Below are 26818 nucleotides of genomic sequence, written 5' to 3'. Positions count from 1 at the left end.
AACCAAGTTGTGTTTTGATCTTGAGGGAAAAAAACAATAGAAATTTGATTAACATCCATGTTTAATAGTTCTTCTAAATTCTGTGGTTTAAATGCATATACTGAGGAGTCTCACTAGGAACTGAGCCCCCCAGAATGAGATCTTGGGACACTTTTATAGCAGGTAGACAAAGGAACCTAGAAGGATTTGTAGCAGCCAATGAAGTCACAGCCTGTTATTTTCCCTGATTTTAGGATGTCTGCCTTATGGTCCTGCCTTATCTTGTCAAATCTCTAAGGATCCCATTAAGGGGAGAAGAATGCTTTTATCTTAACTCAGGATGTCTGGGCCTTAGCAGTCATAGACTTCCATAAAACAGGAGATTCCCCTCTTTTAAGTATCCATGGCATTCTGTTAAAATAGGAGATTTACAGTTGCTATCAGAAAAATTATTAGCCAAATCTCTTGTTTTCCCAGGAGGTCTTTGTCAGTAGGCAGTGGGGAAGGAGTCAGTGGAGGAAGAGAGACTGACTATTGGAAAGGAGGGATAAGCAAAACTCCTTGAAGATGTGGGTTGATAGGTCACCATTGGCAAGAAGGACCCCATTCTCTGAGGGTGGAATAGAGAAGAGAATGGGAGATGCGTTCTCTATCATAAGTCCGTTAGAAGAGTTGCTTCAATATTTTTTCCCACAGTTAACTTTTTCCCATTCTATTCCTCCCCACCTCCATTTATTCTATTTTCTCTCCTTTTACCCTGTCCTTCCTCAGAAGTGTGTTGTATCTAATTACCCTTCACCAGTGATCCTCCCTTACTCTATTTACCTACACCCTCCCTCCCCTCCCCTATCCCCCTACTTCTATCATTTTCCTCTCATTTTTCCTCTACGGTAAGATAGATTTCTATAGCCTTTTGACTGTATATGTTATTTCTTCTCAGAGCCATTTCTGATAAGAATGAAGGCTTATTCATTCCCCTTACCTTCTCTTCCATTCCCTTGCAAAAGCTTTCTCTTGACTCTTTTAATGAAGCGTCTTAGCCCATTCTAGCTCTCTTTTCCCTTTCTCCTAGTACATTTCCTTTTTCACTCATTGACTCCATCTTTATATTATAATATACTATTATATTCAGTCCCTCCTTTGCCTTCTTTACATATGCTCCTTTTTAACTGTCCTAATAAGTGAGAAGGTTCATATGAGATATCAATATCATCTTCCCATGCAGGAATACATGCAGTTCAGCATCATTAAATCCCTCAAAATCTGCCCTTCCTGTTCTCCCCTCTCTATGTTTTACCTGAATCTTGTATTTAGAGATCAAAATTTCTGTTCAGTTCTGGTTGTTTCATCAAAGTCCCCCGTTTCATTGAAAGTCCACCTGGAAAGTCCATCTTTTCCCCTGGAAGAGGATGTTCATTTTTCTGGGTATTGGGTTCTTAGTTGTAATCCAAGCTCTTTCGTCTTCTGGAATATCATATTCCAAACTCTATGAGGCCTTAATGTAGAAGCTGCTTAGTCTGTATAATCTTGACTATAACGCCACAATATTTGAATTGTTTGTTTCTGGCAGCTTGTAATATTATCTCCTTGACTTGGGAGTTTTGGAATTTGACTATAATATTCCTAGGAGTTTTCATTTTGGGAATCTTTTTCTCAGGGTGATTGCTGGATTTCCTCAATTTTGATTTTACCCTCTGCTTCTAGGATTTCAGGGCAGTTTTGTAGGATTATTTCTTGAAAAAATGAATTTAAGACTCTATTCCTGGTCATGACTTTTTGGGTAGCCCAATAATTTTTAAATTATTTCTCCTGGATGTTTTCCAGGTCAGTTGTTTTCCCATGAGATATTTCACATTCTCTTGTAGTTTTCCATTCTTTTGGTTTATTGTTTGTTGATTTCTCGCAAAGTCATCAGCTTCCCTTAGCTCCATTCTACATTTGAAGGAGTCATTGTCTTCAGAAGACTTTTGTGTCTCCTTTTTTCCAGCTGGACAATTATGTTTTTTAAGGCATTCTTCTCCTCATTGCTTTTGAACTGCTTTTCCCATTTGACCTAAACTTGTTTTAACCTGTTATTTTCTTTGATATTTTTTGGTATCTCCTTCACCAAGCTGCTCTGCTGACTTGATTTTCATGAATTTCCTGCATTGCTCGCTCTCTCTCTCTCTCTCTCTCTCTCTCTCTCTCTTTAGGATTTTGCAAGGCAAATGGGGTTAAGTGGCTTGCGCAAGGCCACACGGCTAGGTAATTATTAAGTGTCTGAGGCCAGATTTGAACCCAGGTATTCCTGACTCCAAGGCCGGTGCTTTATCCACTACGCCACCTAGCCGCCCTGTTCTCATTTTTCTTCCAATTTTACCTCAGCCTTCCTTACTTGCTTTTCAAAGTCTTTTTTGAGCTCATTCATAGCCTGGGACTATTTCATATTTCTCTTAGAAGCTTCAGATACAGATGACTTTGTCACCTTCTGAGTGTGTGTTTTGATCCTCCATGGGACCAAAGTAATTTTTTTATGGTCACATTCTTCTTTTTTAGTTTTTGCTTATTTTCTCTGACTGTGACCTGATTTACCACACTTCCAAAGCTTTTGGGGGGGGTTATTTGAGATATCCCTCCAGGGACCTCAATTCCTCCAAGGTCTTATGAGAGGCTCTGACTGCTCTCTTGCCTGTGCTCTGGTCAGTGAATGACTACAGGCCCTCCCCTCTGCCCTGGAGCTGTGAGGAGGGTCCTTGTTCCTCTATGATAGTATAGGGGCCCAGATTGCAACCTGGATCTGAGTGTGGACAGAGTCCTGCCTCAGGGAGAGTAGAGAGACCTCTGTAGTCTCCTCCAACCCCCTTACTCTGTGGGCTGAATGCTTTGGAGGTGCTGGGTGGCTCCTAGGTTTCCAGGGTGGAGTTGCCCTGGGTTCTGGTGCTGGCTTGTGAGGTAGAGTTCTCCTGCTGATCCTCCTGCTGAGAGGTCTGGAAATCGCTCCTACTGCCATGAACCCAGGCACCTGTGGGCTGTCCCTGGAAGGCTGGCACTTGTTTCTCCAGTGCAGCTGTGCCCAGGCTGTGCTGAGGCTCTTTCAAACCAGGTACTTCTAAATTATGTTACGAGAATTGGATGCATCTTATGAGACTGGACTGCTCCAAGGGTGGGGAAGCATCCTCTCTCAATTCTTTCTGTCTTCCAAGACCTAACCTAACACTCTGCAGAAGACAATAAGCACTTACTACTAGACCAGTCAGCTGCTTGAGTGAAGGTCTGTCTTACTCAGGTTTGTTCTGCTTTCAGAAACTTGCAGAGCAGCTATGCGGTGAGGAAGCATCCATCACTTTTTCTTTTTTTTCATATTATCCAAGCAGATAGTTGTGCAGTGGGCCCTCAGGGTCTTAACAAGCATTTATTAAACAACCCCTCAGTCAACAGATGTCTGTTCAATTCTCTGTTCCAGGAAGGAAAGAAATAAAAGACATAAAGGAAGCAATACCTGCCCTTCGGGAGCTCACACTGTGCTGTGTTAAAGCAGACAGCACGTACAATAAGTACAGTTACTATACTTATATAAAAGTATTATCAATAAGGGCAAGGTGTGTAGGGAGGGAAGGTGCTGGAGGGGTGTGGGGGGAGAAGAAAAGGTTCCTCCCTTCAAAGGCCCAGATGAAGGCAGGCAGGCATTCTAGGGTTGGGGCAGCCAGAGTGACACTTGGATTTAACTCTTGAGACAGTGGATTCAGCTGGGGAGGGTGATGGGGATGCTGTCAGGGAGGAGGGAAATGTCTCTGTGGTGGTGAGGTCCAGTTGTGATTTGATGACAGCGGGTAAGCCTATGGGGTGCCATAGCCTTCTTCTCCATGCTCAGCAGCCGATTGTGGAGTGAGCCAAGATTGGAGCTTTTCAAGGTGAGAGCAGCAGGAACCAGGCAGGAAGGAAGCATGAGGCTGAAGTGTGAACTGTAGGATCAGGATCCATAATCATTTCTGGAGCATCTACTGTGTGCAAGAAAATAATGAAATGTCTCTGCCAGAGAGGAGCTTCAACTCTTTTGGGCAAAACATTGTGTATGTTGATAAATGGATAAAAATTAAATTCTTTTTTTTCTGTTTTTCCAAGGCAATGGGGTAAAGTGAATTGCCCAAGGCCACACAGCTAGGTAATTCTTAAGTGTCTGAGGTCAGATTTGAACTCAGGTACTCCTGACTCCAGGGCTGGTGCTCTAGCTGCCCTAAAAACTAAATTCAAATTACTTTGCAAGGGGAGAAGTCTCATTGATTGAGAGGTTTGGGAGTTGCCTCATGTAGTGGTTGCCTCAGTAGAAACCAGAACTTGAAGGAAAAAAAAGAAAGTCTGTAACCTCTGGCTCTTGAGATGCAGTGTGTGCGTGCACACGTGCGTGTTCATGTTCATGTTCATGTGTTCATCTCAGGGCACCTGATTGAAAATCCTACCTCAGCTATTTAATCAAGACGGGGCTCTTTGGGCCTCTGTGCTTCCAGCTCTAAATGGTCATACTATAAACCACTTTTCTTATCACATGATTTGTTTTTTCTTCCTACTTAAATATCTTGTAGAAATAATAAACCACAGGTCATTTCTGTAGGCAATGGCATGGCCATTTATGAAGAGCTTCTCAAATCTTAAAATGCTCTATAAATGTTTATTGTTATCATTATCATAATCTATTTTGTGAATTTTTAAAACATCATAAAATATAAGCAGTATAAAAAAAGGCCCTATATGAAAATAAATAGTATTTACCAAGTTACCCTGCTTGTCTTGGTCATTTTCCAAACTTGGTGAACTTCTAAACCAAGGTCACTCATTGTCCTGAGCTGACGTTTTGGTTCTGTTTGACTCAAGGGCTCAGCTGGAAACGGATTTGAAGATTGAAAAGGAGTGGAGACAGACTTTGCAAGAGGATCTCCAAAAGGAGAACAGTGCCCTTGCTCAGCTGAGAAATGAGACGCAGCAAATCATTAGTCTTAAAAAAGTAAATTGGGGTAAAATGTTTTAAGTTTCTTTCTATTGATGAGTTTATTAGGAGGTGTGTTTTCAGGAAAGAATCAGAAATAGTCATTTTCACAGCCAGCCTCGGTAACAGAAGGTATTGGGCTTATGAGGTGGTGTGCATTTTGCTAAAATGAAAAGAAAGCATTGGGTAGAATAAGCCTATTATAAAGTAGTTGTGCCTGGGGAAAATTATTTTTTACTTTAAAAGCTCAGAATGTGTTGCTGAGTAATAGGATAGAGACGGGGCAATGTTTTCTTTGTTTTAAGCCATTTTTTTTTAACAATTGTTTCTCAAGGAGTTTCTGACTCTCCAGAATGAAAATCAACAGCTGAAAAAAATATATCGGGACCAGGAACAAGCCCTTCAAGAACTTGGCGGCAAGCTTAGCGAGTAACTTTTCTTTTGTCTTTTCTGTGAAATGGTTAATTTGTAAAAGAATATACGATCAGAACCAACAAAAACCAGATTGTGGGGGAAGCAGTATCTCAACTATTTAAACAAAATGTGAAACAAAAAATGAAGCCTGGGATAAGGGGAGCTATGTTGAATGAATCCAGTTTTTAGAGGAAAGTGGTCATTTAGGCTAATACATCACTTTGCTGGCATTCTCCACTGATTCTCCTCTCCATTCATGAAGGCACGTGGGGAGGTTGTGTTGTAGGATATTTTCTTCTCTGGAGGTCTTCTAGAAGAGGTCAGTGACCTGTCAGTACTGTTCAGTAAGCACTGCTCTACCCCGGGGGCTTGGCTAATAACTGAAGATTCAGAAAAAAAAAAAAACGCACAAGTCCCTGCTCTGGGAGCTCAGAGTCTATGGACAGAAGAGTCCACCAGGCAGGAGGAGGAGGCGGAGGAGGAGGCTGAGATGAGGGTAGTCAGGTGGGCAGATCAGGGTCTGTAGAGGTCAAGAAGAAGGGTGAAGGACTAAGTCCCCCTCATCATGGGAAATGAAGAGAAGCAGGAAACAGAGGCAGTGTTGTGAGGAGGACGAGCCCTTTTGGGGTGACGTCTGGGTTGGAGGTCTTGGGAGAGATGGAAAGGTTTGGAAAGGTCATTGAGGTAGGTGGGAAAGGGATTTAATTAGGGAAGGGTCAGATTGCCTTGCTGTGGCGAATGACATGCCGCCACCTGACCTGGTTTTGTGTCTTGTCTGTCTCAGCATTCAGCAATAAGTGAGGAGAAAGGGATGAGTTTTGGAAGAGCTAGCTCTTCCCTGAGATAAGGAGACGGGTTCAGGAAAGAAGGGCACGGTGGCCTTGTTCATCAAGATGGGGGGGACAAGAACAGAACTCATGTGGGAATGGGTCACGAAGGGTTGAGGTCCTCGGAACAAAGAACAGGCAGAGAAGTGGCATCAGATTTGGGGTTCATGAGTGGAAGTGGGATACTTGTGAGTGATGGCGAGAGCCAGGGTTTGACCATCTCTTTGTGGGTGTAAATTATTGGGAATGGGTGATTTGAGAAACTGAGGGAAAGGCATTGTCCCAAGTCCCCTGGTCTGAGAGGCCAGCCCCCTTGTCAGAAAGGTTGGACATAGCACAGGCTGGGGCTTCTAACAATTCTGAAATTCTGGTAACCTAGAAGTAAAAGACTGCGACTGGTAGAGAGAGTAGAGATTCTGCCCGGGGAGGGTCTGTTTCCCTGTAGAAGATTAGACCATGTGGGGGCAGGGAGAAGGCTGCAGGGAGCCCTTTGGAATTTACCAAGTGGGCTTCTGGCCGGGGCCTGGTGAGGCGGGTCCCACAGTGCTAGCAGGAGCCCTGGAGGCAGAGGGCCCAGTTTCCAGTCCTGACTCTGGAGGAGTCCTCTCAGCCTCCAGGGCCTCTCCTTTCTCTGCAAAATGAGGTGGTCTAGCTGCCCGGGCACTTTCCAGGAGATTATTGTCATTAAGTGTTGGAAGCCAGTGCTGCCTCTTTCTTATCTCTTTTAGATCAAAACTGAAAATTGAAGATATAAAAGAAGCCAACAAGGCCTTACAGGTCAGGAGAAATCTCTTCCCTTATGAGAAAGAGATTAAGTTGTTTGCATCAACACCCCAGGTACCCAAAGGAAATGTCATTAGGAGACAATAACTGAGATCAAATACCTTGACCGGTGTTGGTCTTCTGGAAGGAAGGTTTCCATCCCTTTCTTCTTTTGCTCTGATGTCTGAACTAAAGGTGTGAAATGTTCTGTCCTCACTGTGTGCTGAGGGGGAACTGATGGCGGAACATTCCAAACAAGTCCCCAGCCTCCTCCTACTTAGTCTATATCGCCACCTGGGATGCAAGAGGCTACGCTCAGGACCTTGTGTCCCAAGATTCCAATGGTCCTGTGGATCAGCCTGAGTCGGGCCAACAGAACTCACCCAGTCTATCCTGGGAAGTTGGGAGGGGGAGGAGGGCATCACTGTGGCAAAGAGGGGCAAGTCTTTAACAATTAGGAAGAAAAGGGACAGTTAGGTGGTGTATGGGATAGAGCAGGAGGACCTCAATCCAAATCTGGCCTCACACACTCACCAGCTGTGTGACCTCGGGCTAGTCATTAACCCCACTGGCTGCCCAGAAAACCAGAGGAGAAAATTACAGCAAGGTCACAGATTTCTTTAAAGATTCTCAAACTTACTGCAAGTAATCCTGCCTTCTTCCCCTTGTGCGGGGCACCGCAGCCTTCGCAGAGGCCGTCACCACCACAGCTTCTGTCCAAACTGAACCTCTAGCCAACTACATGCTCTTCCATTTGTGTGCATGAATGTGTCGTGTAGGCATCTAGGTTTGGGAGGACAGTCAGTGACTCCTTCTCTTGCCTCTTAGGGTCAGGTTTGGTTGAAAGATGAAGAAGCAACACGTTGTAAACTGTGTGAAACAGAATTCTCACTTTCTAAACGAAAGGTAAGTTAGGAGGGGAAAATTCTTTTCTGATAAATGGAAGGGGGGGGGTGCTATCAACCCTTGATTTGGGCTTACAAATGTTTTTTCCCCGTCTTTTTTTTAAAAGCACCATTGTAGGAACTGTGGGGAAATTTTTTGTAATGCCTGCTCTGACAACGAACTGCCTTTGCCTTCATCACCAAAGCCCGTTCGAGTCTGTGATTCCTGTCATGCTTTGCTGATTCAGAGATGCTCATCCAACATGCCCTGAGACATCTGGCAAGTGCTCCCTGACGGGCTTCATGTGTATGTGCTCACAGACCAAAAGTTGGACCCCATTCACTCAAACACTACAGACATTCTGGTGTAGACTTGTTACCTTTATTTTCCAGTGCTTTTAATTTCTCAGTTAAATTAAGCCTTTGTAAAATACCTTTTAACTAGACTTGCAAACAGCCAATTTTCCACAGGTTAGGCACATTTCTTTTAATGTTCATTTAAGCAACAGTGAAAATTACTAGACGGAATTCATAATGAGTTGATAGGGGACAAATTTAAAAAACCAAGAAAGTAGAAGTCTTAAAGGCCACAGATATACACAGAAACAAAATTTTTGCCTTATCTTAGAGACCTTTCCAAAATACCAGGCTTGTTATATTCTGCCTGATTGCTACAAAAGAGTTGCTATTTTTTGATGGTGCCTGCAATTCTTTTTAAATGCACTTTATAAGCTTCATAGTTCTCAGAAAAGTATTGTGCATAAGGAAAAAAAAATCCATTTTACAAGTGTTTCCACTTTGCAGACCAATGATACCGAGAACTGGTATAGATTTTTTTTTCATGACAGTATGTGCTGGCTGAGAACAGCTGAGTTAGGGTTATAATAGCATTAAGGTCATCCTTTATGGTGTTTACTTGCCAACTTCTCATTCCTCCCAAACATACTTTGTTTACAGTTTTCTTCTACCTACCTTTTACCAATAGCTGCTACTGCCAACAGAAAGATTCATTTATGTAAGTATTGAGGGAAAGCCTAAAAAATTGGGTTTGCAGTATTCCGCAAAATTATGTTCAAGTATTACGTTAAAACCCATACAACTCTGTAATCATTGACCATGAAGCTTATCATGCTTGGCCCATTTCATATCAAAATACTTTAGAAATTGAGCATAAACACTAAGCCACTAGTACTTTAAGCAAAAGACATTCCAGGGTAGAATCATTTGAATTACTGCATTGAAGAGAAAATAGTTATTGGTAAGATTGGTTTTAAACTGTCTTTCTCTTGCCTAATGAAATGATTTAACAAAGGGAATTTTTCTAATTCAACCATCTTTCTCTTAAGTATGTGGAAGCTAGTGTAAAACGTCATTTGACATTCCAGACTGTTCCTCTTATGAAACCAAATGATACTTTACTGGCTTAACCTAAAAGGGTTAAGTGCTGACCTAGGACTTTGTGAGGTTTGCAGAGCGCTTTCCATTGCCATTTGCCACACAGTAAATACTTAGACATAACTGGGAATATCAGTAGAGTGATTCATTTTCCAAGTTGGTTTTGCACCGTTCTTGACCTGAAATGGCATCTGGGGAGCTCCAATTCCCATGAAAAAAGTCCCCCCATCTTGTCCAATCCCAAAGAGCATTTTTAATGGTGTTTGTTCTACTTCCACATTAAGTTGCTTCAAAAGGTTCAGCAAGCGAGCCTTGAATTGGCCAATTATGGTCGTCACATCATGACTGTGGAATTTGCCAATATTGACAGGATTTTTAGTCCTGAGGTAACTAAGGTTTGTAATCCGGCAACTAATTCTTAGCTTTTCACTGCATGTATCATTCTGATCCAGTTTCTTCTACATTTTGGTTTTCTATATGCAATGTGTTATGGGAAAGAATTCTTCCTGTGATGTGAAATGAACAAAATCGAAAATTAAATATTTTAGGTAAATGGGTCTTCTCTTAGTAGATATAATCATTACTGTGGCAAACAAACCCTACAAATGCTGTCACAAAGACAAGTAATCTTTGATTCTACAATTGTTCTAACTTTATATAGTCTTTTCTAATGTGACTTTTTCGGGTAAATGTAAATATAATATAGTTTAATGAAACCTTAACTGTCATTGGCATTGGGGAACCTTTGTAACTTTTTCTATCAAAATTTGTTTTAAAATTAAACAGCATATATAAATGGGTGAAGCGGTAGTTCTTGGTTTTTCTTCAGGTTTAATCCTTAGTGTAATTTTTGTATCTGTGACAGTAAAATAAATTTTCTTTGAAGAGGTAAACTAGTTCCAATTTAGGTGTTGGGAAAGTTAAAACTTTTTAACTTTTCAAAACTAGGGTTCACCAGTCCCCCCCCCCAGCCCGCCTGTGACATATAAACTACCCCGCAACAACATTGGGTTATTGTTCCAGTTTTGTGAATAAAATGAAACTTCATCTCTAAATTGAAGGTTCGACACATCAGTGGCTTCTCTTCCATTTTTGAGTAAGGTATATATTAAGGTGACTGATTCAATTAGTGACACAAACAACCTTGTAGAACAGACTGCAACATCATCTCCCACATTGACATTTATTACATAAATATAACATTACTAGCAAAACAGGTGACAAAATTCAATAACTGAGTTCACAGTTGACAGTACTGAGTAAAATTTGAGAAGTTATCAAATCTGAGGAAAAAATCCACATTGACTAAAGGGGACAAAAGTAAGAAGCACCTTTCTTTTACCACACATAGTGTATTCACAAAGGTGTTAACATCTCAGACATGTCAGATGCAGAAACAAAACATAATTCGAGTTTTGTTTTTATTGACACCACGACATGAATTAACCTTAACATAAATTTCCTTTTTGAGAAATATTTTGCACAGAAAAAAACTGCAAGTTTGTTTTCAGGATTAGTCACTCAAGGGAGGCAACACTCCCAAGAAAAGTGCCTCTGGAGGGACACTTAGTCCTTGGGATTTCCATCCATTATGCAGCACAAACTTCATCTATCACTTTTCTACTCACTCTCCTAAATAAGTTGGCTAAGACTTGGGTATTTAAATGTTTTATGTTAATCACACATTAAGTTCATTTGTCTTATGTCTTACTTCAAACATGACTGCATTTTTCAAAACCCCTTGGTACATACTTTGGAGACTGAAATTCATCCACAACAATTTTTTAAACAGTCCAAATGGCCACCATATTACTAACATTAGGAATATTAATATTAATATTACAAGATAGCTGTGCTTGATTGGCTTAACTGGAAAAAAGAAATCAAGACTTTCAGAACTAGTTTTCTCTTCCTGCTTGCTATCACCTCAAATTTAAAGTATTTGGAATTTCTATCTTCAAAGCAAACCAAGGGGAAAAGTTAAAAGCATTAGTTTTTTTTAATTAAATTATTAGCTCATCATTCTAAGACATTCTATGGGGAACTAATAAATCAGTGTTCAAAAAAAGGAGCACATTACAACTACACCTTTTTATTAAACCAGTAGTAAGTAGTAAGTAAGTTATCAAACCAAATTCTTGTGTATGCAATCAATACATCCTTAGGAAGTAACTAGTATAAAAAGTATCAACATCAGTGGTTTGAATATAAAAATTTATTTTAAGTCAAAGTATGCAACAAATAAAACCTACAGAAACAGATTTTTCCATCACAATCTGTTGCTTACCAAATAATAGTTTGAAAACACATTCCTTCAGTCATTATAAAGTTCTTAAAATACAAAAGAAATTAATCTGTAAGAAAGTCTAGTAGACCGATGCTGTGGTTTGCCGGGATGTGTTGTAGAACGGTTAACTCTTTTATTTAGTACATCCCACGCCAGCCACCTCCACTCATACCTCCTTGCCCATAGTATCCGCCACTGCTTCCACCTCCTCGACCTTTTAAAAATAAGGAGTGGATAAACAGAGACATTAGAACTATGTATAATATTTACATAAAAATTGTTAAAAAAAAATCACCACCAACAACCGTGGGGACAACTAAAGACATACTCACCATAACCTCCCAAACCATCAGGAGTACCATAGCCTCCACTGTAACTGCTACCCATTCCCATTCTTCCAACAGATCCATAACCTCCTTGATTATCTGAAAAAATATGATTTTATAAAGTATTTGAGAGCAAGTTTTTACATTTAAAATTTCACTTAATTTAAAATACCACTTACCCATTCCTTCTCTGCCATAGCCTCCCATTCCAGAACCTCCCATTCCAGAACCTCCTCCAGCAACAGAATTCAGGAATAGTTCAATGTATCTATGTTCTTTTAATAAAAAGCAGGAAGGAAAATAAATGTTTCAGATTCATTGAAATTATAATTTGACTGATAAAAGAAACAAACTCTGGTAACAAAATCTCCATTCCCTAATCTTCCCATTGGTGAATGAACCATTTGACCCTATTAGCCAAGTCACTTAAATGAACCTCATTTATTGACTTTTCTAGGAAAGGAGCGAGTATGAGTAGGTTGGACTCAATGGTGGTGCTTTCCAGCTCTAACATTCCATTACCAAGGTCTCTTAAGAAATCTATTCCAAACTGACCAATTTAGGCAGGGAAGATGGATCCTTACACCACTCATAGAGCTACTCCTAAATCCACCATTACCTGAAAAGCCATAGGTCATTATATAAAGAAAAATATCAATGCTGCCTGGAGACTTGTGTATTATGATAATGTCTGAAGCTGGAGTTCCAACAATTGGATATGCAGTGAACCAGAACAGAAAATTGGGAAAACATAAGTGATTAACTAAAAAAGAGTTGGTGGACTAACAAATAAGAAAAAATTTCCAAGAAGGAAACTCTCCCAAATATCTCGCACCTTTCTCAAAGATCTTCACCAGAATATCCAAGTTGAAGATAAGCAGCTCTATGTAAATATCATTGAAGTGAAGAATATCAACTAATATTAGAAAACTTGAATTCTAATGGCTCTCCATAGCACTTATGAAATTTGATGACTGACAGTAACCTTGTATTGAGCAGGATGCAGTGATTACTAAAACACCTCTAGATTTCTATGTAAGCCCAAGGATGTGGTTTGTTTTGTTTTGTTTTTTGAACTGAACTTTTACAGCCTAAGTAAATGTAGGTAGGCAGTAAAATTCTGGTTCTGCTAACTACACTTTCAAGCTCTGCCAGTATATCACTGTATTGTTACTTCTCTTTCTTTTTGCAAGGCTTGCCCAAGATCACACAGCTAGGTAATTAGTAAGTGTCTGAGGCCAGATTTGAACTCAGGTCCTCGTGACTCTAGGGCTGGTGCTCTATCTACTGCACCACCTAGCCGCCCCTGTCTTGTTACTTAAGTTTTAGCGTGCTTCCCTAGGCATGCTGATATGCTAAAAATTAGCAACATTTCTTTTACATGGACCACTACTGTGCTGACAACCTAACCTGCCCCACCAAAGCTGTAGGAGTCAAGTCTATGGACAATACTTACGCATGTTATTTTTATCTTTAGACATGGCAGCTAAAGCATCTTCATGTGTCAAGAATTCCACATCTGCTTCTCCTGTTGCTCTGCCATCTGCTCCAATATCAATATGAACTCGAATTGGGTTGAGTGGCGAAAAAAACTAAAAGAAAACCAAATTTCAAAAAATAATGAAGTCATTTCACGAAGCATAAAATAATTAGAATCTTGCTTCTAAAATTGCACCAATAAGTTCTAATGCAAGAAGTGAGGGGGGGAAAATCTCATGACCCACATTATTTTAAAAACTTGTAATTTTAAGTTTAACTACCTACTTTGGAAATTTCTCCATTAGAACCAATTCAAGCCTAGGAAGTTTTCTTTACCTTATTCCCCTTACTGTTTTAAACTTCATTGGTAAAATGAAGCTAATCTTTGAATTATGTAGGATATATAAAGAAATTGCTTTCTTCCCATATGCTATCAGCTATTTTATCATTGTCAAACCTGTTGCCACTTAGAATGATTTTCAATACCATGTTACTTCACAGCCTTCTACTTCTTAGGAAACTTAACTTGAGTTAACACACCATTTTCACTTAAGAACAATTGTTCCTTTGTTGTCCTGTGAGCCTCTTAACATTTGTATAAACACAGACTTCTTGTTTGTATCTATAATTTTCTCATTTAAACTATGAACATGTCTTTTGGTTAGCTGTCATATACTTTTTTTTGGGGGGGGGGGATCAAGGCAATGGGGTTAAGTGGCTTTCCCAAGGTCACACAGCTAGTTAGTTATTAAGTGTCTGAGGTCACATTTGAACTTAGGTCCTCCTGACTCCAGGGCTGGTGCTCTATCCACTACACCACCTAGCCACCCTATACTTTTCCTTTTGTATCCTTGTATATAACGTTTTGATAAGTGAGCATATGTCAAAGAAAAAAAAAAGAATTTGGATTATATGCAATGAGACAAAGCAAAAAACAAAAACCCCTTCATTAATATTCACGTTTTAAAGCTTGGTATAAAGATCTAAAGAATGACAAAGAACGTTAATTTAGAAAACTGTATAGCAAGAAAGTAATGCCCCAGAAGTACTTACATTAGCAATATCATTTTCAGTTGCCCGAAAAGGCAACCCTCTCATGTGAACAAAATGACCACCATGAAAACCAGAACTTGCATCACCAGCACCACCATATCCATGTCCTCCCATGCCTAGAGAAAGATAAATTTTCAAAGGAATAGCAATAATTATCCAAGTAAAGCAGTCAGCGCTCCTTACACACACATACAATTTCTTTCGATAAATTTCAATTTCCTTCCATTTTTGTCATGGTTCGTCTTTGGCGGTCTGGTGAACCACCTTTTCTCAGAAGGTTTTAAAATGTAAAATAAGATGGATTACAAAGGAAATCTATCACGTTGAAATGGTTAATTACAAAAGCCAAATATAGACTCCAAGTGAAGAACTCCTACCTTTATTTTATCAACTTAAGGACAAGTGAATATATCCCTTAACATAATAATTTATCAGTATGTTTACTAAAGGTGATACTGATACACACCCATTTAAAAATAAAGGACCACCTAACATCGATTTTACCTCGGCCATCTCTCATTCTGTCATCAAATCCATCATTTCCGTAGCCATAATTGTTATAGCCACCATAATCATCAAAACCACCATAACCTGCACAATTTAAGGAGATACAAATAAATATACTTCCAAGGATGACAAATTTTACAATAGAGTTTACAAAAACTTACTTTGTAGTAACTGTCCGAGTAACCTCTTGGTAATTAGAAGTTTGCAATCCCCACTTAGTGCTCACGAAATAGGGATGTTTCAACACTAGGTGGAAATTCAAATTCTCCAACAGGTTAAATTTAGACAAGTAAATTAAATTTCATCCTGGCCCCAAACAGGAGGTGTCAAAATCTGAAAATGTATCTTCATTTTAGTTTCTTTATTATTTCTTTTTAAAATCATCTTGGTGCCAACACTCGTATCAAGTCCCATGGCTGTTCATGGGAATCCATCTTTTCGTGAATGGATTTCCAAAAATAGTAGGTACTGAAGTTACTGCCATTTCTGTATTTCTTGACAAAATGTCAGGAACATTAAGAAAATGACAACAGAACCTTTGTTCATTAGATACACATACCACCATCATATCCATCACCTCCTCGCCGCATTCTGTCATACATACTTCCACGCCCAGCTCCATAATAACCCCCTCTTCCTCCTAATGGTCTATCATATGGTCCAGGTCGCTGTCCCAGCAGTCTTCTCGGTGGGTCATAAAATCCTTTGATTTCACTTCTGCTACTTTTGAAGATCTCAATATACCTACATAAAGAAGATTTTTTAAGGTACAGGTTTCAGCATAAATGTATTTGAAGGTAAAGATATCGGGCAAAATTCAGTTACAGTTGTTTCTATAACTAGATGCATAACCCAATTTAAAATGCCTAGATATACCACAACTTTTTTTCTACCTACAAGCCTCAAAATAATTCTCAAGTAAACAAAGTTTACATGAAAAATTAGTCACTTGAAGACAAACCATAAAGTGTAAATATTTTAAATTTAACACTTGTTTCCTTTAGTACAAATTAGATATTTTAAAGAACACTGGGTGATGGTACAGTAGTATTATCACAGAACACCCTATGTATAATGGAAACAATCTGATTTTAATTTAGCAAACTAATAGCATTAATTCCCCACCCAAATCTGTAGTTTCCAAGTTAAACTTAGGATAATTATAGATTCTTTAAACTAACCCAGAAAATGTTATTGTTCCCCCCCATATAAGCATTAGTGACCCACAACCCCCAAAAATAAAAATTTAACACCATCCCAAACTCTCCATCCCCACCTGTGCCCTATTCTTTCCTTGTGTTTCCCCAGAGCATTTTCTGCTATCTCCTTTGAAGCAAACTGCACGAAGGCCTCCCCTGTGCTTCTCCCCTGGTAGTCCATCGTCAATGTTATCCCATTTGGCACGATTTCCAACCCTTTAACCCAAGGACAAATAACCCCATCAAGGGGAACAGTGTTAAAGGCTGAAACATTCCCATCTGAATCAAATACTTAAAACAAGACTAAAGAAAACAAACAAAAAAAACTTAAAATCTCCCCATAACCCAAAATTACAAATTGAAGAGCTTTCAAATATTATGGGTTTAATCATGTTTTTTTTCTACCAGTGTGCTTAAAAAAAAAATCACACACAGTTAAGCCCACCTATATTACATGAAAAAGCCATGGCTACTAATCAAATTATTGTGCTCCATACTCTAATTCATGGTTCATTTCAACACACAAAATTCCCTCAACTCATTTTCTAGATATTAGGTCTCACAAATTCTATATATTCTGTATTGAAATATTAACTGGAGCATATTTTATAATATAATATATACAAATTAAAAATTATAGTTCAAAATTAGAATTTCCCCACAGAAATGGGTACATTAAAAATGGATAATGCATTACAAATATAAAAAATTCAATCACTGCTAAACTTAGACTAATACTACAGGTACCTGTAAAGAACTGAACTATTTCCTCTTTGCTGCAACCAAATGGGAGTCCACGAAGTCGTACTGTTCCATCACTAGCTGCATCATTTGGACCATTATGTTTCATAACCCAATCCATCTCAAAACCGTTTAAGTGCTATAAAAAAAAAAACAAAATATAAAAATATGCTTCTGCTACATACAAGCCCTCAAAAAAAAATAAATAAAAACCCCCAACAAGTTTCAAATTCATCCAAACACCCAATCATTATTACCGATTAGTTAAAGATGCCAATAGTAAAGTCTGTCCTAAGCGGAACTTCCTCTAACTCTAACTTAGAGTGACATACCTGTGACAGGATAAAAGAGGCTAGGTATTCAATCTCCTCTAATCTGCTAGTTACTAACATTCCTACCCTATCCAGGTAAAAATTCATAAATGGGAGTGAAAAATGGAAAATAAAGTCAATTTTTTTTCTTACATATAAAGCCCAGTTCACAGCCTTCCATGATTATGATGACCTGTCTTTCAAACAAAGCAGAGTTTGCTTTTGATTTTTTTATTCATCCTACCTAATTGTTTAGTAAAGAAATGGGACAAGACTAAAGGGACAAGACAAAACTTCTGTACTTTAAGTTTCTTTTCTACTTATACCCTCTTCCTCTGATCAATATATATTCTGTTCCATGGCTGGACCCATTCTATTATGCAAATTTGTATATTCAAGTTTTCCACACCACCTAAACTTGCAGGTGTAGAAGTCACATTTCCTGGAGTTTAATGGGGTTAAGTGGCTTGCCCCAGGCCACACAGCTAGGAAATTATTAAGTGTCTGAGACCCGATTTGAACCCAGGTCCTCCTGACTCCAGGGCCGGTGCTTTATCCACTGCATCACCTAGCCACCCCAGAAATCACATTTCCAAACATAAACTTGAAAGTAATAAAAGCCAGTCTACACCCCTGATGATCACAAGATAACATTCGGAAAAAGGTGAAGCAATCCCACATACCCGGACACTAAAACTTAAGAGTGGTTAGTGGCACCGATTAATGTTACTGCCTTCCACACTTTCCCAGTCCCTCCCCGCAAATAGGATTTTAAATTAAATATACTGTACAACTTCTGGGCTCCATAATGAAAATTTCTGCCTCTCCAAGACAATTTTCATTTTCACCAAAAAGAATAAAAAAAGATTACAAGTGACAATTTTTTGGACATTAAAAACAGATATTTCTCTCTGCAAATACCTAACAAAAAAGACCCAATGTTCTAGGAAACCAGTTCAGAAGTTGATGGCGACGGTACATAGTAACCAGATTCAAGGCCATTTTCTCCACTTCCTGCTTTGCCTTTGTTTTGGGGTAAAACCTGGCCGTACCCAAGTCTTCAAACCCAGGCTCTCCGCCACCTGCTCGGACGGTTACAAATGTTCATCCCGCTACGTAACGACGGAAACTCGACACGTCCCTAAGTCACTGCACAACCACACAAGTCCTTTTCGCCTCAACGTTACAAACTTTTCCTACTCGCTGGGACACGTACTGACAAGTATTGATGATGCCACAAATTTAATACTAACATTCAAGCGACATCTACGAGAAAAGGCGGGGGCATTCCTAGGCAAGTAAGAAGCCCTGTGACACCAGCCTGGTCCTCGGGACAGGCCGTGCACAGGCGAGCACTGTCATTGTCCAGCCCGGCGGGGCCCGCACAGGCCCCTTTCTTTTATTGCACTTATTTATCTTTGTCCGGCGTTTTTCCATCACAGCTGCACCTGCTTCAGGTGACTCGGGGGCGCGGCGGCCCGCCCGGGGCCGGAACCCCGGCGCCAACGCCACCCTCAAGGAGGAGGAGAGGAATTCCGAGTCGGTTGGGACCGGGTGCGGGAAGGCAGCGAGCCGAACAGCCCCAGCCCGGGGCGGCGGGGCCCGGGCCCGGCCTCGCTCGGCGACACAAAGGCGCCGGACAAAGCCCGGGCTCCCCGCGTGGCTGCGCCCGCCGGGCCCGGCCGGGGCACAAGGCGCGAGTCGGGCCCGGGCCCGGCGGAGCTCCGGCACGAGCGAGGCCGCCTTGGGAGCGGGGCCGGGGCCGGGGCCGGCCGCCTTTGTCCGCCCGCCGCCCGCGCCCCGCACAAACTTTGCCCGCCCGCGGCCGGCCCGGGGCCGCCTCCTCGGGGCCGCGCTCCCGCCCCCGCCGGGCCCCGGGCGCGCCGCCGCGCTCAAGATGGCGGCGGGGCCCGGGCCGCCCCCCGCGCCTCCCCGCCGGGCCTCCCGCCCGCCCCGCTCCCGCTCCCGCCCCGGCCGCGCCGCCCCGTCCTACCTCGGCGGCCCGGCGGGCTCCGGCGGCGGGGGCGCGGGGTCGGGGCGGCCGCTGGGCTCGCGCTGCGTGCGGCCTCGGAACGGCTCCGTCAACCGTCCCCGGCGGCGGCGGCGGCTGCGGCGGACACGCTGCGCGGCGGGGCCGGGGCGGCGTGAGGAGGGGGCCGGGGCGGCGCGGCCGAGGCTCCCCGCGGGCGTCCGCGCGGCTCTCGCGGGAACTCGGGGCCCGGGCTCGCGCCGCGGCCCGCCCGTGTGCGCGTGCGCCGGGCGGCGCCGGCCGTTGGAGCGCGGGGCGCGGGCCGGGGGCGGGGCGCGGGCCGGGGGGGGGGGGACGCTGCCGCGCCGGGGGGGGACGCTGCCGCGCCGGGGGGGGGGGGGACGCTGCCGCGCCGGGGGGGGGGACGCTGCCGCGCCGGGGGGGGGACGCTGCCGCGCCGGGGGGGGGGGGACGCTGCCGCGCCGGGGGGGGGGGGCAGCGCCGCGGACGGCAGCTTTCGGAAGGCGGGGCGGGGGCGGCGCGGCGGCGGCGGCGGTGGTGGTAGTAGTAGTAGCAGCAGTAGTAGTAGTAGTAGTAGTAGTAGTAGTAGTAGTAGTAGTGGTAGTGGTAGTAGTAGCAGCAGCCAGCTGCATGAATGGGGCCGCCGCATGCAAATGAGTCGTGAATATGCAAAACTCATGAATATGCAAAGCAGCACCCCATGCGAGCGGAATGGAGCGGCCTGGGCCGGAGCGCCGGGCGCGGGGAGGCGGCGGCTCAGCCCGGGGCGGCCCAGGGGAGGGCCGCCGCTGCCCGCCGCTGCCCGCCGCCCCCTGCTGCCCGCCGCTGCCCGCCGCTGCCCGCCGCCGCCCCCTGCTGCCCGCCGCCCGCCCGGGAGCTCGGCCGAGGATTGGGAAGAAGGCCTTGTTTCCTCCCGGACTTGCGCGGTCGGAAGGGGCGCCGGGCCGGGCTGGGGCGGCTCGCGCGCGGCTTCTGTCCCCCGCAGACGGGCCCGGCCCCGCGGCCGCGGCCTCCAGGGGCGACGGGAAGCTGTCCTTCGGCATCCGAAGTCGCCCGTGACCAAGCGCCCGCCCCTGCCGGCCCCTGCCCAGACGCGCCCGTGGGCACGGCCCCCTCTGCACGCCCCACAGGGGCTCCGGACCGTGCCGAGGTGAAAGCTGAGGACGACGGGCCGGAGGGCGCCTCCCCGGGGGAGCCGGGCCCCAGGGGGAGCCGGGCCCGAGGGGGAGCCGGCCCCGAGGGGGAGCCGGGCCCCGAGGGGGAGCCGGGCCCCAGGGGGAGCCGGGCCCGAGGGGGAGCCGGGCCCCAGGGGGAGCCGGGCCCCAGGGGGAGCCGGGCCCCAGGGGGAGCCGGGCCCCAGGGGGAGCCGGGCCCCAGGGGGAGCCGGGCCCGAGGGGAGCCGGGCCCCAGGGGGAGCCGGGCCCGAGGGGAGCCGGGCCCCAGGGGGAGCCGGGCCCCAGGGGGAGCCGGGCCCGAGGGGGAGCCGGGCCCGAGGGGGAGCCGGCCCCGAGGGGAGCCGGGCCCCAGGGGGAGCCGGGCCCCAGGGGGAGCCGGCCCCGAGGGGAGCCGGGCCCCGAGGGGGAGCCGGGCCCGAGGGGAGCCGGGCCCCGAGGGGAGCCGGGCCCCGAGGGGGAGCCGGGCCCGAGGCGCCCCGCGGCCCTGACCAGAGGGTCGGGAGCGCCACACCCGCCCCGGGCCGACTTTAAGAACGGGCAGAAATGTGACCTTCCAGGGGGGATTTCAGCAAAATCAGAATTAATGCACTCCTCAGCCTCCACTTCTAAGCCTTTATTTTCCTTCAGAATGGGCTACACCGGGGCGGCTAGGTGGCGCAGCGGATAGAGCACCGGCCCTGGAGTCAGGACCTGGGTTCCAATCCGACCTCAGACACTTCATAATGACCCAGCCGTGTGGCCTTGGGCAAGCCGCTTAACCCCATCTGCCTTGCAAAAACCTAAAAAAAAGAATGTAATACATCTAGAAAGAGTAAGACATTCTTGGTGATTTACATCCTATTGTGAATAAGATGATGATTTTGATTTGGAGAACCTGAAGAGGCTACTTAAGTGATAGGAAGAAAATTGAGGTTAAAAGAGCCAAGAAAAAAAAGTAGCAGGAGGTTCAGAAAAAAGACTAATTGGCATATACATTTTCTTCCTTAGGCAGAGTCCTATTTAATTATGATAGTTATAAAAAAATTTGTCAATAAAGACAAACTTAGCCCAATCTTCAAAACACTTTATTTCAACCTAAGCTCTGTGCACTGGAGTGCACCCTGGATCCCTATGGTAATTTGGTGAAGTCCGGGGAGACCTAAGAATAATTTTAAATGCATAAACCGTGTGATTACAAAGGTTATTGAGGGAACTACGGTAAGGGTTGTGACTTACCCAGGTGCCAAAAGCTAGGGAACGTCTGAGGCTGGATTAGAACTCGGGTCTTCCAGCCCCGGCTCCATCCACTGGGCCATCTTGCTGCCATTTTAATCTTGAAGTATCCTGGACAAAATCCACCTCATCAAATATCTCTAAGTACTAACTCCACACAGTACATTGTGCTATGTAACAATGGGGAGGGATCTTAGTACTGATGAGACAAAACTTCTGCTTTATAGCTTTAGACACTAGTCTCTTTTCCCTAAAACTCTTCTCAAACTGATAGATATTTCTGCATTCTCCTCTTCTCCTTGGTCCTAGCTCCTTTCTTTAGGATAGACTTCCTCCTCTCCCCAGCCTTCCAATGACTCCCAAATGCTGAAGCCCTCCTTCCCTCCCTCACTACTTTGTATTCATGTCCTCTTCATATTTATGTTGTATGTCATAGAGGTATTTATTGTATTCCCCCAGTTAGGATCCTTTAAATAGGAATCGTTTTGTTCTTCAAATATGAGTCCCCAGTAGGATGGCACAGTGCCTGCTGTATGGTAGGCACTTTAATGAATGCTGTGATTTCTTACAGTATCCTCTTTTATCAGTGCACTCAGTGTTGGTGAACACATTTAGTAAAGAGCAGATACACCATTCTGCATCTGCAGTTCACCCTTTCTCTGTGAAGATGAAGTTTGTTACATCAGGAATCAACCATCTGGAATGGACCTGGATATTAGCTAAGATTCCTTGCAGACAGAAGGGCAGGATGGGTCTACCACACCACCAGTGAGAAAACAATGAAAAATTAGCACTTGGGAACCTAAAAGGCAAAATTTCCTACATCATGACCTTGTCTTGAATTCAGGGTGAAACTCTTGAACTTAGAACTCCCTGCTCCAACAGGGAACCAGTTTCTTCTGGTTAACATTAATGCCTCACTGTCGGGGCAGTTGACTTCCGAATCTTTTGGATCACAAATGTAAGGAATATTATTTGGTTTCCTTATTCAGACCATAATTCAATTTTTTCAAAAACACTTCTTTCCATAATTGTTCTAGTCATTAAATTCTAATTCAGCTAGGCAGACAGCAAGAGACATTCTTGAATTTTTCTAGCCCTGATTTCTCATCTGTGAAATGAGTTGCAGGAAATGACCTCCAAATTCCAATTCATTCTCCAATCCTATAAATTCCAGAAGACATCTACTCTTTTCATATTGACTGCAACAAAAATCAACTCATGTTTTGAAAAAGGAAGGATGGGACAGCTAGGTGGTGCAGTAGATAAAGCACCGGCCCTGGAGTCAGGAGTACCTGGGTTCAAATCCGGTCTCAGACACTTAATAATTACCTAGCTGTGTGGCCTGGGCAAGCCACTTAACCCCGTTTGCCTTGCAAAAAAAAAAACCTAAAAAAAGAAAAAGGAAGGATAATAGTATCTATCAACAGAATACCTTGATTCAAAAGCATAATTTAAATGTGATGACAAGCTTCACTGAGCAATTTTCAGTCCAATCTAAAATTGTCACAATTAGTACCGTACCATGAATTTATGTTCAGAATGGCTGGTCTCCTTGCCTCAAGTCTCTCATTCCAGACTACCCTTCACTCAAGTTATCAAATTGATCTTTCTAAAGCATGGGACCCTAACATCTCCCATTCATTCAACTCCAGTGGCTCCTTCTCTCTAGGTTGATAAGACAATAAATAGAAAATTATCTTTTTGGACATTTTCAGGATTAACTACGTTTCCAACTGTGCTCAGAAAAAAAAAATTTTAATTTGTGGGGAGAAGTGTTAGTAACTATACATAAGATAAACATTGAAGGAAAAAAGGCAGAAAGTAATTTTTCCATCCTATATTAAAACAATTTGACTCTTATGTGGAATGAAAATATTGGTTGATTATGAATGAGCAAAAACTATGCTTCTTTCCTTTGTTTAGTTCTAAGGCAGCAAAAGAAATTACAATAAAATACTGTTAATGCCTTTAAGGAAAAAAAAAGTCTATGGAAACTTTATTGGAGTTGGCATTTTACAGAAATCTTTCCACAACAAATACAATGTTAAAGTTGCACTTTGTGGAAGTTTCCTCTCAAGTAAAAAATGAGCATGTGTATTTTTGAAGCAATTAAGAGACTACATTTAACTGTTTCTGCTGCTCAGATAATCTTTTAAAAACAATCACATCCAGGGTTAAGCTCTCTTACTGAATTCCACCTGAGGTTCCTACAGAAGAATCTGTAGAGCAGTGACCTCTGGACCTTGCAAAAGAGTTCATTAGAATCAAATGACTTGCAATAGGAAGAAAAGCAGAATTTAAACTCTAGTGGATAGAGAATGGTTAAGAAAATTCTAGGAAATAACTTCAATAACTTTAACTTTTAACATTTCTCTAGTGCAATTATTCAACTTTTTACATGAACCCCCAAACATCAATGGTCTTCACCCATTCCAGTGTAGTACCTTGTTCTCATAAAAGTCATTTAATAAAGAATATAAAAAGAAACCTAAAGAAATACTTATTCCTTGACCCTCTAATCAGGCAGATCCTTCATACCTCTCACTTGGACTACAATTACTTCATTGGTCACCTTACCTCTGGTATCTTTCCACTCCAATCTTCCAAGTGTGAAAGAGTCTGACCATGCCATGCCCCCATCAAGTTCTTCGAGGTCCTTATTATTCACAGTACCATGTTTAGCATGTATAGACTTGAAATTGTTTTTCAAAAATTCATTCTAGGACAAAATAAACTCCTGTCTGTCCATAAAAGCCCTTCCCAGGTGGCTTCAGATGACCTCTCCTGGACTGTTGAATGTCATTCTCCTTCACACATTCTGTGATTGAGCCAGACTGACCTTCCTGTACTCCCATCTTCTAAATGGAAGCCTTTGCAAAAGCTGCCCTGACCCTCTCAAAGCTGGGTTCAAATCCCACATCCACTGTGAAACTATCATCATCCCCCTGCAAGTCCTTTCCCCTCAGAAATCACTTTTCACTCATCCGGCCTTCTCTAATGTGTTTTTGTGATTGTGTCTCAATGGAAAGTAAGCTCCTTTGGATTGTCCTGACTCCCAAAACTTGGTGGTACTAAGCATATGGCAGATAATGCTGAATAAGGATAAGAAATAGTGGAGGGGTGGCTAGGTGGCAGCAGTGGATAGAGCACCAGCCCTGGTGTCAGGAGTACCTAAGTTCAAATCCAGCCTCAGACACTTAATAATGACCTAGCTGTGTGGCCTTGGCCAAGTCACTTAACCCCACTGCCCTGCAAAAACGTAAAAAACAGGAAAAAAATGGTGCAAATATTTTTATTTGGGACAAGGATAAACAATGAAGTAACAGAACTCGTCACAACCGGTGTTCTCTGGAGTACTGCCTCATTTCCTTTCCTCCTCTCAGAAGTTCAGTTATCTAGCACCTTAAGGTCTGGGGCCGGCACGAAGCCGCCTCCTGCCAGTCCAAATCCTGCCTCTGACGCACTAGCTCTCCCTCAACGAGTCACCTCACCCTGTTTGCCTCAGTTTCCTCATTTGTAAAAGGAGCTGGACAAGGACAGCACACACTGCAGATCCTTGAAGGAGACTCGGAAGAACTGAACAAGACAACAGTCTAGGAAGGCCGAGCCCAGGGGAGGCGCCGGAGGCTTCGGTGAGGGCCTGGGCCTGCCTCGGGCAGCCCCCAGGTCCCACAGTCTCCTCACATCCCCCCGACTCTGGGGCAGCGGCTGGGGCCCGGGGTCACCTGGTGAAGAGCAGCACCAGCTCGCAGTGGGCGGTGTGGGGGAACATGTCCACGGGCACGGCCTGCCGCAGGACGAAGGGCTCCCCGGGGAGGCCCTTGGCGGGGTCCGGGGGGCAGCACAGCTCCAGGAAGTTTCTCTTGGCCTTCCCGCCCGGGTAGCAGGAGACGAACACCAGCGTCCTGAGGGCCGGGCAGCCGCGCAGGGCCCGGATGGCGCCGATGTCCAGGCCGGTCCGGGAGGGGTCCACCAGGGCCACCAGCGGCGGGCTCGGGCCGGGCGGCGGGTCCAGGAGCGGGCCGGGCAGCGGGCTGGGCGGCGGGTCCAGGAGCGGGCCGGGCGGCGGGTCCAGGGGCGGGCTCAGGAGCGGGCCGGCCAGCGGGTCCAGGAGCGGGCCGGCCAGCGCGGCCAGGCCGCCGGCCGCGGGGGCCGCGCGCGCCTCCCAGTTGTCCAGGCCGTTGAAGGCGGCGGCCCAGCGCGCGTCCTCCAGGGCCGGGCCGGCCAGGCCGGCGCTCAGCACGCGGGCGGCGCGGCGGGCCTGGCTCAGGCCGGTGGCGCCGGTGCCCTGGCTCAGGTCCAGCAGCGCCGCGGCGCCGTCCAGGCCGGCCAGCTCGCCCACCGCGCCGTACAGCAGCGGCGCCGCCGCCGGGTTGAGCTGGAAGAAGGCGGCGGGCGAGATGCGCAGGCGCAGGCCGGCCAGCTCCTCCAGCAGGTGCGGCTCGCCCGCCAGCAGGCGGTAGCGCGGCCCGCCGGGCGCCAGCTCCTGCCAGTACAGCGAGGTGAGGCCGCAGGCGGCGCCGGGCCCGCGCGCGAAGAAGCGGCGCAGCTGCTCCTGCGGCGCGGCCAGCTGCTCGGGCCGCAGCCGCTGCGGGTGGAAGGCCACGATGGCCATGGTGTGGCCGCGCGCCGTGCTGCGCACCGTCAGCTCGTGCCAGTGGCCGCGGCCCGGCGCCTCGTAGGGCTCGAGCGGGCTCTGCCGCAGGAAGGCCTCGTAGCAGCGCGCCAGGCGCCGGTGGCCCTCGGGGACGTGCCTCAGCTGGCCGGGCGGCACGCACACGGGCCGCGGCGCGCCCAGCACGTAGCCCACGGTGCGCGGCCGGCCGTCGGGGCCCTGGCGCACGCCGAAGCTGCACTTGTTGCGGTAGCCGTCCCGCAGCGGCGACGGGCGGAAGGGCTGCAGGCGCGCGGCCAGGCCCGGGGCCGGGGCGCTCCCCAGCGCGCGCAGCCGCGCCTCCAGCCGCTCCAGCAGGCCGCGCAGCGCCTCGGCCTTGACGCGCAGCTGCTGCTCGTAGTCCAGGCGCCACAGCGGCGTCACCAGGTCCGCCAGGCGCTCGGGCCACGAGGCCGGGCCGCCCGCCTCCGCCGAGGGCTCGGGCGCGGCCGCCGGCTCGGGCGCGGCCGCCGGCTCGGGGCACGCGGCGCCCAGCCGGGCCCGGGGGCACAGCCAGGGGCGCGGGCGGCGGCGCGCCAGCAGCGCCGCGCGGGGCGGGCAGGGGCCCAGGCGCCGCATGGTGCCGCACCGCGGCGGGGGCAGCGGCAGCGGGAGGCCCGGCCAGTGGCGCCCCGGCCCCAGCGGCCCCAGCGGCCCGCG

General features: G+C 45.8%; 3 protein-coding genes across 11 annotated transcripts in view; 1 reads left to right on the top strand and 2 right to left on the bottom strand.

Annotated features, from left to right (window-relative positions):
* RUFY2 (RUN and FYVE domain containing 2) overlaps nt 1–10213 on the top strand; it is a 50585-nt gene extending 40372 nt beyond the window's left edge. For 2 of the 5 annotated variants that reach the window (XM_074232390.1, XM_074232389.1), the window contains exons 14-18: nt 4828–4957; nt 5274–5368; nt 6909–7017; nt 7771–7848; nt 7955–10213. In XM_074232390.1, coding sequence (XP_074088491.1) covers nt 4828–4957; nt 5274–5368; nt 6909–7017; nt 7771–7848; nt 7955–8098 — 556 coding nt within the window. In that variant the 3' untranslated portion in view covers nt 8099–10213. The remainder of the gene's footprint in view (nt 1–4827; nt 4958–5273; nt 5369–6908; nt 7018–7770; nt 7849–7954) is intronic. The other 3 variants (XM_074232393.1, XM_074232392.1, XM_074232391.1) reach the window with 2 other exon arrangements.
* Nucleotides 10214–10878: 665 nt separating this feature from the next.
* Nucleotides 10879–19255, bottom strand: HNRNPH3 (heterogeneous nuclear ribonucleoprotein H3). Of its 5 annotated transcripts, none has more exons than XM_074232395.1 (10): nt 19118–19254; nt 16820–16952; nt 16150–16288; nt 15433–15617; nt 14871–14957; nt 14367–14482; nt 13291–13426; nt 12014–12109; nt 11841–11933; nt 10879–11722 (listed from the first exon to the last, which is right to left on the bottom strand). In XM_074232395.1, the coding sequence occupies exons 2-10, from the start codon at nt 16932–16934 to the stop codon at nt 11646–11648; spliced, it is 1044 nt and encodes a 347-aa protein (XP_074088496.1). In that variant the 5' UTR covers nt 16935–16952; nt 19118–19254; the 3' UTR covers nt 10879–11645. The 5 variants fall into 5 exon arrangements, with proteins under 5 accessions (XP_074088496.1, XP_074088499.1, XP_074088497.1 ...); XM_074232398.1 differs by having other exon boundaries at nt 15478–15617; nt 19118–19252; XM_074232396.1 differs by lacking the exon at nt 19118–19254 and adding an exon at nt 18573–18699.
* Nucleotides 19256–24779: 5524 nt separating this feature from the next.
* On the bottom strand, nt 24780–26752 carry LOC141520665 (tRNA (uracil-5-)-methyltransferase homolog B-like). Its single transcript, XM_074232385.1, has 2 exons — nt 25659–26752; nt 24780–25553 (listed from the first exon to the last, which is right to left on the bottom strand). Exons 1-2 carry the CDS (start codon nt 26735–26737, stop codon nt 25226–25228), a joined length of 1407 nt encoding a protein of 468 aa, XP_074088486.1. The 5' UTR covers nt 26738–26752; the 3' UTR covers nt 24780–25225.
* Nucleotides 26753–26818: the final 66 nt, after the last annotated feature.

The sequence above is a fragment of the Macrotis lagotis genome, chromosome 4, assembly GCF_037893015.1.
Source record: "Macrotis lagotis isolate mMagLag1 chromosome 4, bilby.v1.9.chrom.fasta, whole genome shotgun sequence".
Classification (NCBI taxonomy): Eukaryota; Metazoa; Chordata; class Mammalia; order Peramelemorphia; family Peramelidae; genus Macrotis; species Macrotis lagotis.
The sequence above is the reverse complement of the archived record's forward strand: the minus strand, read 5'-3'. Positions and strand labels throughout refer to the sequence as shown.

Coding starts and splice junctions, on each gene's coding strand:
- HNRNPH3 (XM_074232395.1), bottom strand. CDS start 16,934: ATGGATTGGGTTATGAAACATAATGGTCCAAATGATGCAGCTAGTGAT. Junction 12,110..13,290: donor TAAAGATAAAAATAACATGC/GTAAGTATTGTC, acceptor TTTTATTAAAAG/AACATAGATACATTGAACTA. Junction 11,934..12,013: donor CTATGGCAGAGAAGGAATGG/GTAAGTGGTATT, acceptor ATATTTTTTCAG/ATAATCAAGGAGGTTATGGA.
- LOC141520665 (XM_074232385.1), bottom strand. CDS start 26,737: ATGCGGCGCCTGGGCCCCTGCCCGCCCCGCGCGGCGCTGCTGGCGCGC. Junction 25,554..25,658: donor GACAACTGGGAGGCGCGCGC/GGCCCCCGCGGC, acceptor CGGCCCGCTCCT/GGACCCGCCGCCCAGCCCGC.